Raw genomic sequence first — 15538 nt, forward strand, 5'->3', positions numbered from 1 at the left:
ATTTTAGATATTAAAAGCCTGTTTAAAAAGGAATGTTTTTAGGGATTTCTTAAAAGATAAAATGTCTTTTTCAATTTTTATGTATTGGGGCAATGAATTCCACCATTGGGGGCCAACTACAGAGAACATATCTAATCGTCGAGTGCCTATTATTTTTAAAGAAGGAACAACTAGTAAGTTTTGGGAAGAAGATCTAAGTGTGCGTGTGGAACTATAAGGAATCAACATTTTACATTGGGGTTGATTGAATATCAGATTTTTAAATATAAGTAACAAAACCTTAAATTCTATGCGCTGGCAAATAGGGAGCCAATGTGATTCGATGAAGAGAGGAGTTACATGATCAAATTTTTTGACGTCATGGATTAATTTAATAGCAGTATTTTGGACGATTTGAAGTTGTCGTTTTTCTTTTTGAGTAATATTAAGTAGCAAAGAGTTACAATAGTCTAATTTTGCTATTACAAGAGAATGAATTAGGATATTGCGGGATTTGGATTCAAGGAATTTGGATATAGATCTAATCAAACGTAATTTATAGAAACAGACTTTAACTATGTTGTTAATATGATCTTTAAATTCTAGTTTTTCGTCAATTATAACTCCTAAGATTTTCATTTTAGGAACAATTTCAATTGGCTTATTATTAAGTAGAAAAGGCGAATTTAATATGATGTCTCTTTTCCAATTAAAGATCATAGCTTTTGTTTTGTTTATATTTAATGCTAATTTATTGTTATTAAGCCAATTTTGAACAAGATCGAGTTTTGAATTTAAAGATTTAATGTCCTTCTTGATTTTCGGGATTAATAGGGTGTATTAATTGAATGTCGTCTGCGTATGAATAAGCAGTGAAACCAACAGACTGGCATAGATTTAATAATGGTGCTAGATAGATATTAAATAAAAGGGGTGACAAAATAGAGCCTTGAGGTATTCCAAAGGTTGTTGTGTAAGCATCAGAATATTCTTTATTAAATTTAACGCAAGTTTCCTGCCGACTGCGGTTCCTGCTCATTTATGTTCCTCCCAGCCTCAGGCGATTAAGATAGGCTGCCGACGTCGGGGCCTTCCCTCTCTGAGTCTCGCCTGTTCGGAAACAGGAAGTTGAAACAAAATAGGCGGGACTCAGAGAGTGAAGGTCCCGACCTTGGCAGCCTGCCTTGATCACCACCCCTGCCGAGTTGCTGAAGAGGGCCGCGGAGAGAGCTGCAGATTCAGGTGCAGGTGGAGGGAGATGGTCAGCGTGTGCGAGCAAGATCCTGGGGAGCCTTCACAGTGGCTGTCTCCCCTCCCACCAGCTCTCCTACTTGCCAGGGCAGTGATTTACCGGCAACTTCCTGCAGGCAAGTACTGAGAGCTGCTGGAAGGGGAGGAAGCCACTGTAGGAGGCAGGGAAGCTGCTGGATAAAGGGAGAGCTGTTACTGGACTTGGAGAGAGTTAGAAGGAGAGATGTTGCTGGGAGGGGAGGAGGGAAAGGGATGGGAAGAGAAGAGAGTTAATGTTGGATAGAGGGAGGAGGGAAGGGAGAAGAAGGAGAGATGCTGGAAGGGGAGGAGGGAAAGGGATGGGAAGAGAGTTAATGTTGGATAGAAGGAAGAGGGAAGGGAGAAGAAGGGGAGATGCTGCTGGAAGGGGAGGAGGGAAAGGGATGGGAAGAGAGTTAATGTTGGATAGAGGGAGGATGGAAGGGAGAAGAAGGAGAGATGCTGCTGGGAGGGGAGGAGGGAAAGGGATGGGAAGAGAGTTAATGTTGGATAGAGGGAGGAGGGAAGGGAGAAGGAAAAAAAGGAAGGAGTGAAGGGAGAAAGAAAAAAAGGAAGGAAACAGCTGGCAGGAGATTACAGGAAGGGAAGGGGGTCAGGGTGGAATGGAGAGATCAGATGAGGGAAAGGGGAGAGAGAGGAATGAGAAAGTAGAGAGACATTGATGCTGGAAAGGGGGTCAGCAGAGAAATGAGAGAGGGATAAAGATGCTAGATCTGGTGTAGGAGAGATAAAAATGAAGAAGGCAGTGAAGCTGGAATGAATGATGTAAAAAGGAGAGAGGAGGAACAGGCTGGACGGACAGGGAAGAGGGACATAGAAAGAAGTCAGATACATATGGAAGGGGGAGAGGGCAGACATTGGATGGAACGGGCAGATGCTGGAAGGAAAAGAGTGAAAAGAAGATGAAAGCAGAAACCAGAGACAACAAAAGGTAGAAAAAAATAATTTTATTTCTATTTTGTCATTAGAATATATCAGATTTGAAATATATATCCTGCTAGAGACATAACTGGGGACTGCATGATATTTCTATGTAGCATGATATTTCTATGTAGCATTCTATAATAACTTGGCTTGTTCAGTTTTCTTGATAGTAGAGGGGATATATGTGAAGGGGAGGGCAGACAGGGGTTTTGCTGGTCCGTGCTCTGTATATTTGTATTTATAAAATCACAATTGTTCAGAATATTGTTTCTTTTTATACTTTAATAAAATACGTTCAATATAAAATCATAATTGCGGCTTGTGCAGATGGGATCAGATGGTTTGCGGGGACCGAGCTCACGGAGATGGGGCGTAAACAGGGTTTTTAAATTTTAGTCCTAGTAGTTTGCCGGTCCACAAAATAATTCTTTTATTTCTGCCAGTCCACGGGTGTAAAAAGGTTGAAGAACACTGATTTAAAAGATATATGGCGAACACTTCATTTCAATGATCAGGAATTTTCTTTTTGTTCACAAGTTCATAAATCATTTTCAAGAATTGATTATATTTTTGTATCAAATTCACTGGTACAACAAGTGACACAAGCTTCCATTGATCCAATTATTTTATCTGATCATAGAGGGATGTGGATTGATTTTAAACTTGAAGATAAGGATAAAAATAGATCAATATGGAGGTTTGATAATACATTGGTTGCGGATTCAATCTTCCTTGAGAAGTTTAAATTGAAGATAATTGAATTTTTTCAAATAAATACATCAGAAGAAATTAGCAAAGAGGTAATATTATTTCATATTCTGCATATATTAAAAAACAACTTGGAAAACAATTTTCTAATTTGGAAGAAGAAATTAAACATTTGGAATCTAAATTAGTAGATAAATGGGAACAAGACACTTTACAGGCTCTTTTAAAAGCAAAGGGTAAATATAATGAATTATCTTCAAAACTAGTAAGGAAAGATTTATTTTCTTAGCAAACCATGTATTATGGAAGTTCAAATAGGGCGGGAAGATTACTGGCAAACTACCTTAAAGCAAAGAAAAGAAAACCAAAAATTATAGCAATAAAGGATGAAAAAGGAAATACACACACTCGGATAAGAATTATTTTTAAATACATTTTTATAATGACCTGTATTCTTCCGAGTCTTATACTGATAAAACTCAAGATGGTTTAGAATTTTTAAAGCTTATTGATGGCCCGAAAGTTCCTGATCACATAAAAAAAAGTTTAGAAGAGCCTATATCATTAAAAGAATTAGAAACAGCATTGAAGTCTCTTAGAGTTGGATCCGCTCCAGGTGGGGATGGTTTTACAGTGGAATTTTATAAATCATTTCAAACTGCTCTATTACCCCATTTATTAAATTTATATCAGTCTCAACTAAATAAAGGTTGCATTTCAGGTACTATGGCAGAATCCTTGACTATTGTTTTGCCAAAGCCAAATAAAGATCCTACTTTGGTTTCAAATTACAGGCCTATTTCTTTAATTAATGTGGATGGAAAATTATTAGCTAAAGCATTGGCAATGCGGTTGGCTAAGGCTCTCCCTTTTATCATTGATGTGCTTCAAACTGGATTTGTTGCGAACAGACATTCATCTAATAATACCAGATTGGCTTTTCACACATTAAATTTAACAAAAGACATGAATGATCCAGCTTTTATGGTATCTGGATGCAGAGAAAGCTTTTGATAGAGTGGAATGGACATTCATGTATCAGGCATTGGAATGGTTTGGTATAGGTTTGGGATTTATACAAATGATTCAAACTTTGTATAGCTCCCTTATGGCAAGATTATATATTAATAATAACTTATCAGAACGTTTTAATTTGCATAGGGGAGTAAGACAGGGTTGTCCACTATCTTATTTGCTCTTTGATATTGTTTTAGAACCCTTATTATTAGCTATTCAACAAGCAAAGGGGATACAGGGTATTCCCCGTAAAGATTGGGAATATAAAGTCTCTGCATATACAGATGATATATTATTTCATTTGAGAAATCCAAGAATAACCATTCCATGTTTGTTGGAATTGATAGAAAAATTTGGAAAATTCTCAGGATATAAGATAAATTGGAGTAAATCTGAAATTCTTCCACTTAATGTACATTGTACAAGGAGTTTGTTTGATACATTCTCATTTGTATGGAAGGAAGATGGACTAAAATATTTAGGTATTTGGATTAAAAACACACTAGAAGATACAGTGAAAGAGAATGAAAACTTTATATTAAAAAAGATAACAGAAATGTGTGAGCAGTGGAATCCTTTGCATTTATCTTGGTGGGGGAGAGTTCAAACTGTTAAAATGATGATATTGCCTGTAGTTTGTTATCCAATGGGAATGATACCAGTTTTTTTTCAGGGGTCTTTTTATAAAAAATTGAATTCTATTCTTACAAAATTTGTTTAGCTAGGTAAAACTCCTAGGATCGCTCTAGTATCTTTACAAAAACCAATTAAGGAGGGCGGGGTAAATTTTCCAAACTTTTATAGGTACCATCAAGCCTATATTTTACGCCAAGGTATGTATTGTATCCTACCTGAGCTCATTGATTACACCCCGGATTGGTTGTATCTGGAATGGCAAATCATGTTTCCTTTACATCTTTGTCATGTCCTTAGTATCAAGATGCCTAGACTGTATAAAGATAACAGAATTTTAATGGACACATGGAAAACATTACGATTTGTCAGCAACCTAACAAATATTCCTATTAGTAAATCAACAAATCAAACCATATGGCTAAACCCCAAGATTCAAATTGGCGGATTTAAGATCATCTGGAAGCATTGGATGATTGCAGGTATAAGGACTTTAAATGATGTTATTTTAAATGGTAAACTGCTTGATTTTTCACAGATGCAGCATAAATATGGTCTTAATAAATCACAAAGTTTTAGGTGGCTGCAACTGAAGCAGGCCATTCAGGTAGGGTTCCCTGAATGGAAAAATCTGAATATGCAATGTAGTCTGGAATTTCTATGCTTTCAGGCGGACTTTCTGGGACACTAGGCCGCACAGTGATATAAAATTATAAGTGAATATGTTAAAAAGAAACCCAAAAATGGTCTTAGAGATATTTGGAGCATTGAGATTAAGCATCAAATTTCAGCATCTCAATGGCCACAAATTTGGTCTTGGAGGATGAGATGTACAGTGTCTGCATCTATGAGACAAACTTGGTTTTTTCTTCTGCATAGAGCGTTTTGGACCCCAGTTAGACTACAAAAGTTAAATAGTTCAAAGTCTAATAGATGTTGGCACTGTAATCTTGAAGTAGGGACTTTAGATCATCTTTTGTTTTATTGGCCCTTTATCTTAGCCTTTTGAAACTCAATTTGGGATCAAGTAAATTGTTTATTGGAAAAGCATGTGGCATTATCTTATGATACAGTACTATTTGGTATGTCTATGAGGAAAAAAGAGCCAAATATTATCACAGAACAATAAACTTTTATTGATAATGACAGGAGTCGCCATACAGCATATCAAAAGTAATTGGAAAAATTACAGTAGACTTAATTACAATTTCTGGTGGAACTCATTATGTCACATATATAAAATGGAAAGAGCAATAGCTATACAACAAGGAAGCTATAAGAAATTTAATAAAATTTGGGAGCCATTAACTTCTTATTGTAATGAGTAAACACCATTTTCTATTGTGATATACACCGTCTAATGATTGGGGGGAGGGGGAGGTATATTTTACATTTTTCTTATTGGAGAAATAATAGAAGAATGATGGGAGGGGAGGGTGGTAATTTTATGTATTGTAAGATAAATCAGAAAGATTGTCAAGTGATGTGTTTAATTGTATTGTTTTATTGTTTGTGCACTTGATGTAAGATTGAAAACGAATAAAGGATTTGAAAAAAAAAAAAGGAAAATAAAATGTCAATTTGAGCAACTGAAATAGCAAAGAACGTGTTATCATTTTATCAAAGATTTAGAAATGACTAGAAAGACAAAAATATGAACAGTGATTCATCCAGATATTTTCTTCTGTGTTGTGGGGCAAGTTCTTTGCTTGATGCACTTTACTAGCACTCTAGAAATAGTTGTAGTAGTAATCCATATATTGTCTGATATTCATAGTGTATAAAACTGATAAATGCTTTATAATATCCCATTTTAAAGTCCTATTTTATATTGTGTATAAATTTTTATTCAGTTTGCTTTTGCTTTTTTTTTATCCTATGGATGTCTACCTTTGCAATAAATTAATTTGTTTTTGAAATCACATTTTGGAATAATTTCTGCCTTTAGATGAGCTAAGATTAATTATATAGAAATATCTTGAAAGTTTAATGTTTGACGTGTCTCAATTTTTTTTCAGTAACTTTATTCCACAACCAATAGGCAAATGTAAGCGAGTATTTCAAGCTTTACTTCCTTATGCTGTGGAGGAGTTGTGTAATGTAGCCGAGTCTTTGATTGTCCCTGTCAGAATGGGTATTGCACGTCCTACAGCACCGTTCACTCTGGCTAGCACTAGTATAGATGCAATGCAAGGCAGTGAAGAATTGTTCTCTGTGGAACCTCTTCCACCAAGACCATCATCTGATCAGTCAAGCAGGTAATATATTCTTGTTAATCATAAATATATATTTTTTAATATAATATTTTTCTGTTTTATGTAATTTTCCTATCTAGATAAGACATGTATGGTTAAAAAAATAATTTTAGTATGAAATGAATTAACGGAATAAATACAATCTTATGACAATATCAGAGTACACTAGCATAAATATTGGTATTGGTATTTGACTTTGTTTTAAGTTTTTTATTGATTTTTTCATATATCAACAAGTTTTGTAAATTTTCCATACAATTGTCTTAACAATACACTTGAATTCTCTATAATGTACTTTATATAAACCATATTTTATATTCTTCTTATGAATTTATATAACATATATATTGTATTTAACTTTGAGAGCATGCAGTTCTTGGTAGCTACTATATTTGCCAAGCACCCCTAAAGTAAAGAATGCTGAACTTCCTTGATGTTGGAATGGGTCATGAGTCTCAAAGAGAATCCATGGTTAGGCCTCAAGTGACCCAGGAGAATGTCTCAATTTCATTTCTTTTGGCATTATTTTTAGAGATGAACTGGACAGTAGAAGTGAGGAGTGCTTTACCAGATATCTGGCTCAATTCAATGATAACAGCGATATTGACAACAAGCCAGATGTCATACTGATCTTAAAAATTCATGCCTGACTGGAAGTTGTTCACTAATGCTAAGGTGTTCCAAGTGCCTTGGGGTCATTGCTATCTGCTCTTTGTTGATACAGAGTGCATTGAGGAAGAAAGCTTCTTTGCTCTACATTGGCATTTAGACACCAACAGACAAGGGTACTCTTGCTGAGATCTTGCATTAGTAACCAGGCACACACTACTTAGGCTCAGATTTTGTTTCAGAGAATTATTCTCTATGGGTTTCAAACAATGAATCAGCAGAGATTTCCAAAGAGGAAAGTGCCACTGATTTATTCCATGACAAGCAGGCAGCATATTCTCATATGTGAGTGACGTCATCCATGGAACCTGGTACAGTTAGTCAAAAAGTATACTACCACCCATACTAAGCATATAGTGATGCTTTCCCTCACAACTTCAGCTCGCGGGACGATCAGTTTTCAATTTTCCACAGAGTTGAGATTTTAGAAACATAGAAACATGAAAGCAGATAAAGGCCAAATGGCCCATCCAGTCTGCCAATCCACAGTAACCATTATCTCTTCCTTTCTCTAAGAGATCCCATGTGCCTATCCCAGGCTTTCTTGAATTCAGATACAGTCTCTGTCTCCACCACCTCTACCGGGAGACTGTTCCACGCACCTACCACCCTTTCTGTAAAAAAAAAAAAAAATACAATAAACCCTCTCGAATTTGCTGTTCTGAATTCACAAACTCAGTAATTTACAGGGTATTTTTCTTTTCTTTAAAACCCTCCTCCCTTTGTAATTGTTCTGTAGAAGCAACCCAGCCCCTCTCCGCACTCTGTTGCATTCTCCCTTCCTTCGCGGTCCCCACGTGCAGATTCCAGGTTTTGCATTTGCAGCTGTCTCCCTGCTCATCCGTGGTGCCACCAACTAAAGCAACCGCGACCAGGTAAGCACAGTGCAGCTCGGGCCGTGGGTGAAGGCAGGGGGTGAGAGATTGATGTTGTACTTGTCCTTCCTCCTCTGGGGGACTTGGCCCGGCTTGGGTCTTATGGCATCACTGGGAGGGGCTCATGTTGCTAACCAACACTTTCACAGCAACTACAGTAAACCCTCGCGGTTACGGCTACAGTGCAGCTCCTGGACTCCATAGTAACAGCTGTCTCCTGCTCATGCGTGGTGCTGCCGACTAAGGCAACCGTGACCATGTAAGCAGTGTAGCTTGGGGCGAAGGCAGAGGGTGCTGAGCTCTAGAAAACCCCCAAACAAAGTGGGCGGAGCCGGAGCAAGAGAGGAGGAGGAGGAGGGAGAGTGCCGATTACAGTACTTTTCCAATATTCACAGTTTTTTAACATTCGCGGTCACCCCAAGAACATAACCCCTGAGAATATCGGGGGAGTACTGTATTTCCTTAGATTACTGCAGAGCCTATAAACTCTTAATTTCATCCTATGCCTTCTCATTGCAGTTTTCTTTCAAATGAAAGAGACTTGACTCATGCTCATTTACATTATGTAGGTATTTAAACATCTCTATCATATCTCCCTTTTCCCGCTTTTCCTCCAGAGTATACCATTGAGATCTTTAAGTCTGTCCCCATACGCCTTATGATAAAAACCACACACCATTTTAGTAGCCTTCCTCTGGACCTACTTCATCCTTTTTATATCTTTTTGAAGGTGCGGCCTCCAGAATTGTACACAATATTCTAAATGAGGTCTCACTAAAGTCTTGTACAGGGGTATCAATACCTCCTTTTTTCTACTGGCCATACCTCTCCCTATGTAACCTAGCATCCTTGTAGCTTTCGCCCTCACTTTTTCAACTTGTTTGGCCACCTTAAGATCATCACATACAATCACAACCAAGTCCCGCTCTTCCTTCGTGCACATAAGTTCTTCACCCCCTAAACTGTACCGTTGCTCTGGTTTTTGCAGCCCAAATGCATGACCTTGCATTTCTTAGCATTAAATTTTAGCTGCCAAATTTCAGACCATTCTTCAAGCTTTGTCAGGTCTTTCTTCATGTGCCACACTATCAAAGGCTTTGCTAAAATCTAAATACACCACATCTAGCGCACATCCTCTATCCAGTTCTCTGGTCACCCAGTCAAAGAAATTGATTAGGTTTCTCTGACATGACCTACCTCTAGTGAATCCATGTTGCCTCTAGTCCTGTAATTCAGAGGATTCCAGAAACTTGACCATTCTGTGTTTTAAAAGCATTTTCATTAATTTGCTTACCACAAAAGTCAGACTTACCAGCCTGTAATTCCCTACTTATTCCTTACTTCCATTTTGTGGAGAGGGACCACATCCGTCCTTCAGTCTCCCAGTAGTACTCCCGACTTGAGACTCATTGAAAAGGTCAGTCGGCGGAGCTATCAGAACTTCCCTAAGTTCCTTCAGCACCCTCGGATGTACACCATCCGGCCTCACCGCTTTGTCAACCTTTATTTTAGCTAGCTCCTCACAAACACAACCCTCAGAAAATTGATCAGGATCTATTACTCATCCATCCCTATTCACTTTTGTCTTCTGCGATCCCTCTCCCGGCGCATCAGATGTGAACACAGAACAAAAATTTTTGTTAAGAAATTCGGCCTTTTCCTTATCAGCTTCTACATAAGAACATAAGCATTGCCTCTGCCGGGTCAGACCAGGGGTCCATGGTGCCCGGCAGTCCGCTCCCGCGGCGGCCCTCCAGGTCCATGACCTGAAAGTGTTCCCTACCTAACCTAAAATGTCCATACCCTATTCGCTCAATGTCCTGTAAGGTAAACCTCTATCTGTACCCTGTTATCCCCTTCTCTTCCAGGAAGTCATCCAGTCCCTTTTTGAACCCCAGAATTGTACTCTGTCTTATCACCTCTCCGGGAAGCGCGTTCCAGGTGTCTACCACCCGCTGAGTGAAGAAGAACTTCCTTGCATTCGTTATGAATCTGTCTCCTCTCAGTTTTTCTGAATGACCTCTTGTTTTAGTTGTCCCTGCTAGTCTAAAGAATCTGCCCCTCTCCACCTTCTCTATGCCTTTCATGATTTTATAAGTCTGTATCATGTCCCCTCTCAGTTTCCGCGTTTCCAGGGTAAAGAGCCCCAGCCTGTCTAACCGTTCAGCATATGAAAGGTTCTCCATACCCTTTATCATCCTCGTTGCTCTCCTCTGGACCCTCTCGAGTATTGCCATGTCCTTCTTGAGGTATGGCGACCAGTATTGGACGCAGTATTCCAGATGTGGGCGCACCATTGCTCGATACAGTGGCAGGATAACTTCCTTCGTTCTGGTAGTGATACCTTTTTTGATAATGCCCAACATTCTACTCACTTTTTTTGAGGCCGCTGCACATTGCGCCGCCGGCTTCATTGTGTTATCCACCAATACCCCCAGATCTTTTTCTTGGCTGCCTTCCCCGAGTACCCTCCCTCCCATTGTATAGCTGTACATGGAGTTCCCCTTCCCTATGTGCAAGACCTTACATTTCTCCACATTGAAGCTCATCTTCCATTTTTTTGCCCACTCACTCAGTTTGTTCAGGTCGCTCTGCAGTTCTTTGCATTCCTCAACAGTTCTGACCCTGCTGGAGAGTTTTGTGTCATCCGCGAACTTGATAACTTCGCACTTCGTCCCCGTTTCTAGATCATTAATAAATATATTGAACAGCAGTGGTCCCAGCACTGACCCTTGCGGAACACCACTTGTGACCCCTATCCAGTCAGAGTAGTGCCCCTTTACTCCTACCCTCTGCTTCCTGTCCGCCAGCCAATTTTTGATCCATCTGTGCACGTCCCCTTCCACCCCGTGACTCCACAGTTTCTTCAGTAGGCGTTCATGGGGCACCTTGTCGAAGGCTTTTTGGAAATCTAGATATACGATGTCTACGGGGTCACCTTGGTCCAATTGTTTACTTGTCCCCTCAAAGAAATGCAGTAGATTCGTCTGGCATGATCGGCCTTTACAGAAACCATGCTGGCTTGATCTCATCAGATTATTTTTTTTCTACATGCTCATTGATACCTTCCCTGATCAGTGATTCGGCCATCTTCCCCGGAATAGAGGTTAAGCTCACCGGTCTGTAGTTTCCCGGGTCGCCTCTCGATCCTTTTTTGAAGATCGGTGTAACATTCGCTATCTTCCAGTCCTCCGGGATTACCCCTGTTCTCAAGGACAGGTTGCAAATATGCCGCAGTAACTCTGCTGTTTCATCTATGAGCTCTTTCAGTATTCTCAGGTGGATCCCGTCTGGGCCCGGAGCTTTGTCAGTTTTTAATCTATCTATCTGCCTGAGAACGTCTTCGAGGCTTACCTCCATGCATGATAATTTCCCCTCTTGATCTCCCCTGAAGATTTTTTCCGGTTCTGGCACACTGGATGTGTCTTCTATTGTAAAGACCGACGAGAAGAACTTGTTTAGCCTACCAGCCACCTCTTTTTCCTCTTTCACCACTCCCTTCTGGTCACCCTCATCCAGGGGTCCTACCTCCTCCCTCACTGGCTGTTTCCCTTTCACATATTGGAAAAATGGTTTGAAATTTCTTGCTTCCTTGGCCAGTCTCTCCTCATACTCTTTCTTGGCTTTCCTGACTACTCGGTGACATTCTTTTTGATGCTGCCTGTGCTCTCTCCAATTTCCTTCGATTTTGTCTTTTTTCCACTTCCGAAATGATTTTTTCTTGTCTCCTATCACTTTCTTTACTTCACTGGTTATCCATGCAGGTTCCTTCGTCTGATTCTTTTTGGATCCTTTCCTAAATCTTTCCCCTTCACCTTTATGTATCACAGTGCCACTTTTGCTCTTCTTCCTATCACTAATATATCTAAAAATAGTCTTGTCTCCCTGTTTTACCGTGTCAGCTATTTTTTTCTTCCATTTGCATCTTTGCTTTCCTGACTACACGACCAGCCTCTCTTAATGTTTCCAGATATTTTTGCCTGTCTTCCTCTTTCTGCAATCTTTTGTAGTTTATGAAAGCTAACCTCTTATTCCTTACCTTCTCAGCTACTACTTTTGAGAACCAAAGCAGCCTTCTTTTCCTCTTACTTTTACTTACTTGCCTAACAAAAAGGCTTGTCACCCTTACAATCGCTGCTTTCATTTTTGCCCATTGCATTTCCACTCCTTCCAGATGTTTCCATCCACACAATAATTCCTTGGCGTAAACCCCATCCGAACAAAGTTAGTTTTTAAAAAATCTAGAACCTTTGCTTTTGAATGAACCTTCTCTATACCCATCTTAATATTAAACCATACCATGCAGTGATCATTTGATGCCAGATGATCATCCACTGTAACATCAGAAACACTTTCTCTATTTGTAAGCCCTAAGTCCAGTATGACCCCATCCCGCTTGGGTTCCATTACCACCTGCTAGAACAGTTCTCCTTGTAGAGAATCCAGGATCTCTCTACTTCTAGAAGACCCCACAGTAGGGATACCCCAATCAAAATTTGGCATGTTAAAATCAGCTTTTAGTAAGACTTCCCCTTTTTTAGATATATTCTGAATATCTGCTATTAAATCAATGTAAATATATTCACCATTCCCTGTTCCCAAATTGATCCACAGTGCCTCTTCCATGCCCTGCAGATCTGAAATTGTGTGGCTGTAATATGATCTTTAACATATAACGCCACCCCCCCTCCTTTGTCTTTCCTGAATAGATTATAGCCCGGTATAACTACATCCCAGTCATGGTTCTCCGTGAACACCACTATATCGAACTTCTCTTCTTCCATCACAGCTTCAAGATCCAGAATCTTGTTTCCAATACTTTGAGCATTAGTATACAGTATACCCTCATTAGTTCATGAATCGCGGACTTTTGTAGTATTTTCGGACCGCCTCTTCCTGGTACTAAAGTCAGGCTACACCAATAAGGAGCTGTATTGATGCGCCAGATAGCGTGTCAAAGCAGTTCCTGATTGGTGTGTAGCCTGACTTTAGTTCCCGGAAGAGGCGGTCATAAAATACTAAGAATGATCTAGCACCCGATTTTCAGCACCCACCGGCACCCCAGCTGCCCTCTCCTGCCTCCGATCCACTCCTAAGCTGCGTTCGCGGTTTTTTGAAATTTGCGGGTGTTCCTGGAACGAAACCCCTGCAAATTTGGGGGGAGTACTGAATACTGCCTTCCAGACATTGTCCCCTTTTCCCATCCATGTAGAGGTATTCAGTAATTTACTTACCCTGAGGGCTTATACTCATCTGGGAGCTTTGATCACCCTGCCCCATCACTTCTAGGTTAAAGCCCTCTTTAGTAGATTAGCCAGCCTGCTGGCGAAGACACTTCTTCCCTTCTTTGATAGATGCACACTATCCCTGCTCAGCAGCCCTTGGTAAATGATCCCATGGTCTAGGAAGCCAAAACGCTCTTGACACCATTCACGTAGGATGATTGCTGGAAAGCTTTGTATTGGTTTGACTATTTCAACATACGAGGGGGGTGCTGTAAGAAGCCTCAAACACTTGAAGCTTTAAGTTTCAAGTTTATTTAGGCTTGATATCCCGCTTTAATAACCAAAGCAGTTTACTCACAGCTTACTACTGAGCATGCTCTCTGGACTCCACTCTAAATTCCTACAGGCCAGGCTGTAGGAGCTTATCTTTTCTGCTCATGTTTCTTTTTGCGTTTTTTTCAGTAAGTTTGGTACTTTTTGGTTGCGTTTTCGTCCTCTTTCTGTGAAGGTTCCCTGAGGGGACAACCTTGCAGCAGGAGATCACAGACTGTTGGAGAATGTCTGCTTCTTGGGGTTTCCCTGCTCAGCAGTAAGTACCCTGGTCAGTCTGCAGATCAGATCGGAGCACAGAGACTGTTCCCTCTGGAGCTTGCTCACCTAAGGTTCACCCACTAGTAGGTAGGGTATTATAGGCTGAGCTATTCTGTAGAAGTGCGACCGAGATAGGAGCCAGAGTGTTTTCCTCCACCAGACGTCTGCGCAGCGTGTTCTCGGGTGGCGGAGGTCTCCGGCCATGGTGGTTTGGCCGGTTGGGCAGTCAGAAGACTTGAAATCCGAATTTCCAGTTCCCTGATGTTCAGGATCTCCCTGTGTGCTGTGTTTAGCTTTGCCTGCAGATTCTATCAGACAGTGAGTAAGAGGCTGATAGCCTGAATCGGTGATTTTGGGGGGGTCTTCAAAAGGGGTTTTTGGATGGTTTCCCTGTATGCCCTATCCCTCCCCACCTCTAAAATCCCCAAATCGCCATTTTCTGAGGGTTCCTGTACTTTTCCTGGGCTATTTTTCTTCATTTTTCTTTATTTAAATTTTATTGAAAATTTGATGCAATTAAAAACATCTGACTTATACAGTCATATACAAAACAATATGTTAATTCATTGTATATATTTTCCATAATAAATAACTGAAAGTTTCAAATTATCTATGATGTCTAATATATCGCAACCCTCTCTTCCCACCCTGCTTTCCCCTCACCCACCCCGGTGGAAGGATGTATGCAGGAGATTCATAAGATGTCGGAGAAGGATTATATATCAAAAATCGATGGGACTATCCTTTTGGGAATTAATCCAAGTTTCATATGCACTCCAAATGATATTATAATTATGTATTTGATTTCTCCGGAGAGCAATTAGTTTAGACATTTGTTATATATATTGAAATTTAGCCAATAATACTCGTAGTTCTGGTAGATCTTATTGTTTCCAGGCAGATGCCAGGACAAGTAGGCCTGCTGTCATTATCAAATGTACCCATTTCTGATGTTTCAAAGGCAGGGCCTCTGGCCCCTTACTCAATAGACAGCACTCCATGGTCTTAGGAATCGAAATACTTAACACTGTCTCAATAAAGGAAATTACTTAATCCCAATAAGTCTGTGCTTTAATACAGTACCACCAAATATGTTCAAAAGTACCTACTTTTGCACATCCTCTCCAACATTTATCCGATCCATTCCCGTACATAGCTCGCAATCGTACTGGTGTATAATTCTAGCAAAAAAAAATATCTTATATCCATTCTCTATCATATTACTAGCTATAGTGCCATATAAAAGAGAAAGCAATATTTTGAACCATTCTTTATCAGTATAAGATTTACTTATGACTTTTTTCCCAACAACATCTATATTTCAAGGGTGGTGAAGATGCTCCAATTATGCATTATATAATCCTAGTGATAC

General features: G+C 39.8%; 1 protein-coding gene across 8 annotated transcripts in view; it reads left to right on the forward strand.

The window, feature by feature from the left end:
* Positions 1-15538, forward strand: part of UBR5 (ubiquitin protein ligase E3 component n-recognin 5) — a 1080924-nt gene that overhangs the window by 660825 nt on the left and 404561 nt on the right. For all 8 annotated transcript variants that reach the window (XM_033933084.1, XM_033933089.1, XM_033933086.1 and 5 more), the window contains one exon: positions 6570-6809. In XM_033933084.1, coding sequence (XP_033788975.1) covers positions 6570-6809 — 240 coding nt within the window. The remainder of the gene's footprint in view (positions 1-6569; positions 6810-15538) is intronic.

Source organism: Geotrypetes seraphini, chromosome 2 (assembly GCF_902459505.1).
Source record: "Geotrypetes seraphini chromosome 2, aGeoSer1.1, whole genome shotgun sequence".
Lineage (NCBI taxonomy): Eukaryota > Metazoa > Chordata > Amphibia > Gymnophiona > Dermophiidae > Geotrypetes > Geotrypetes seraphini.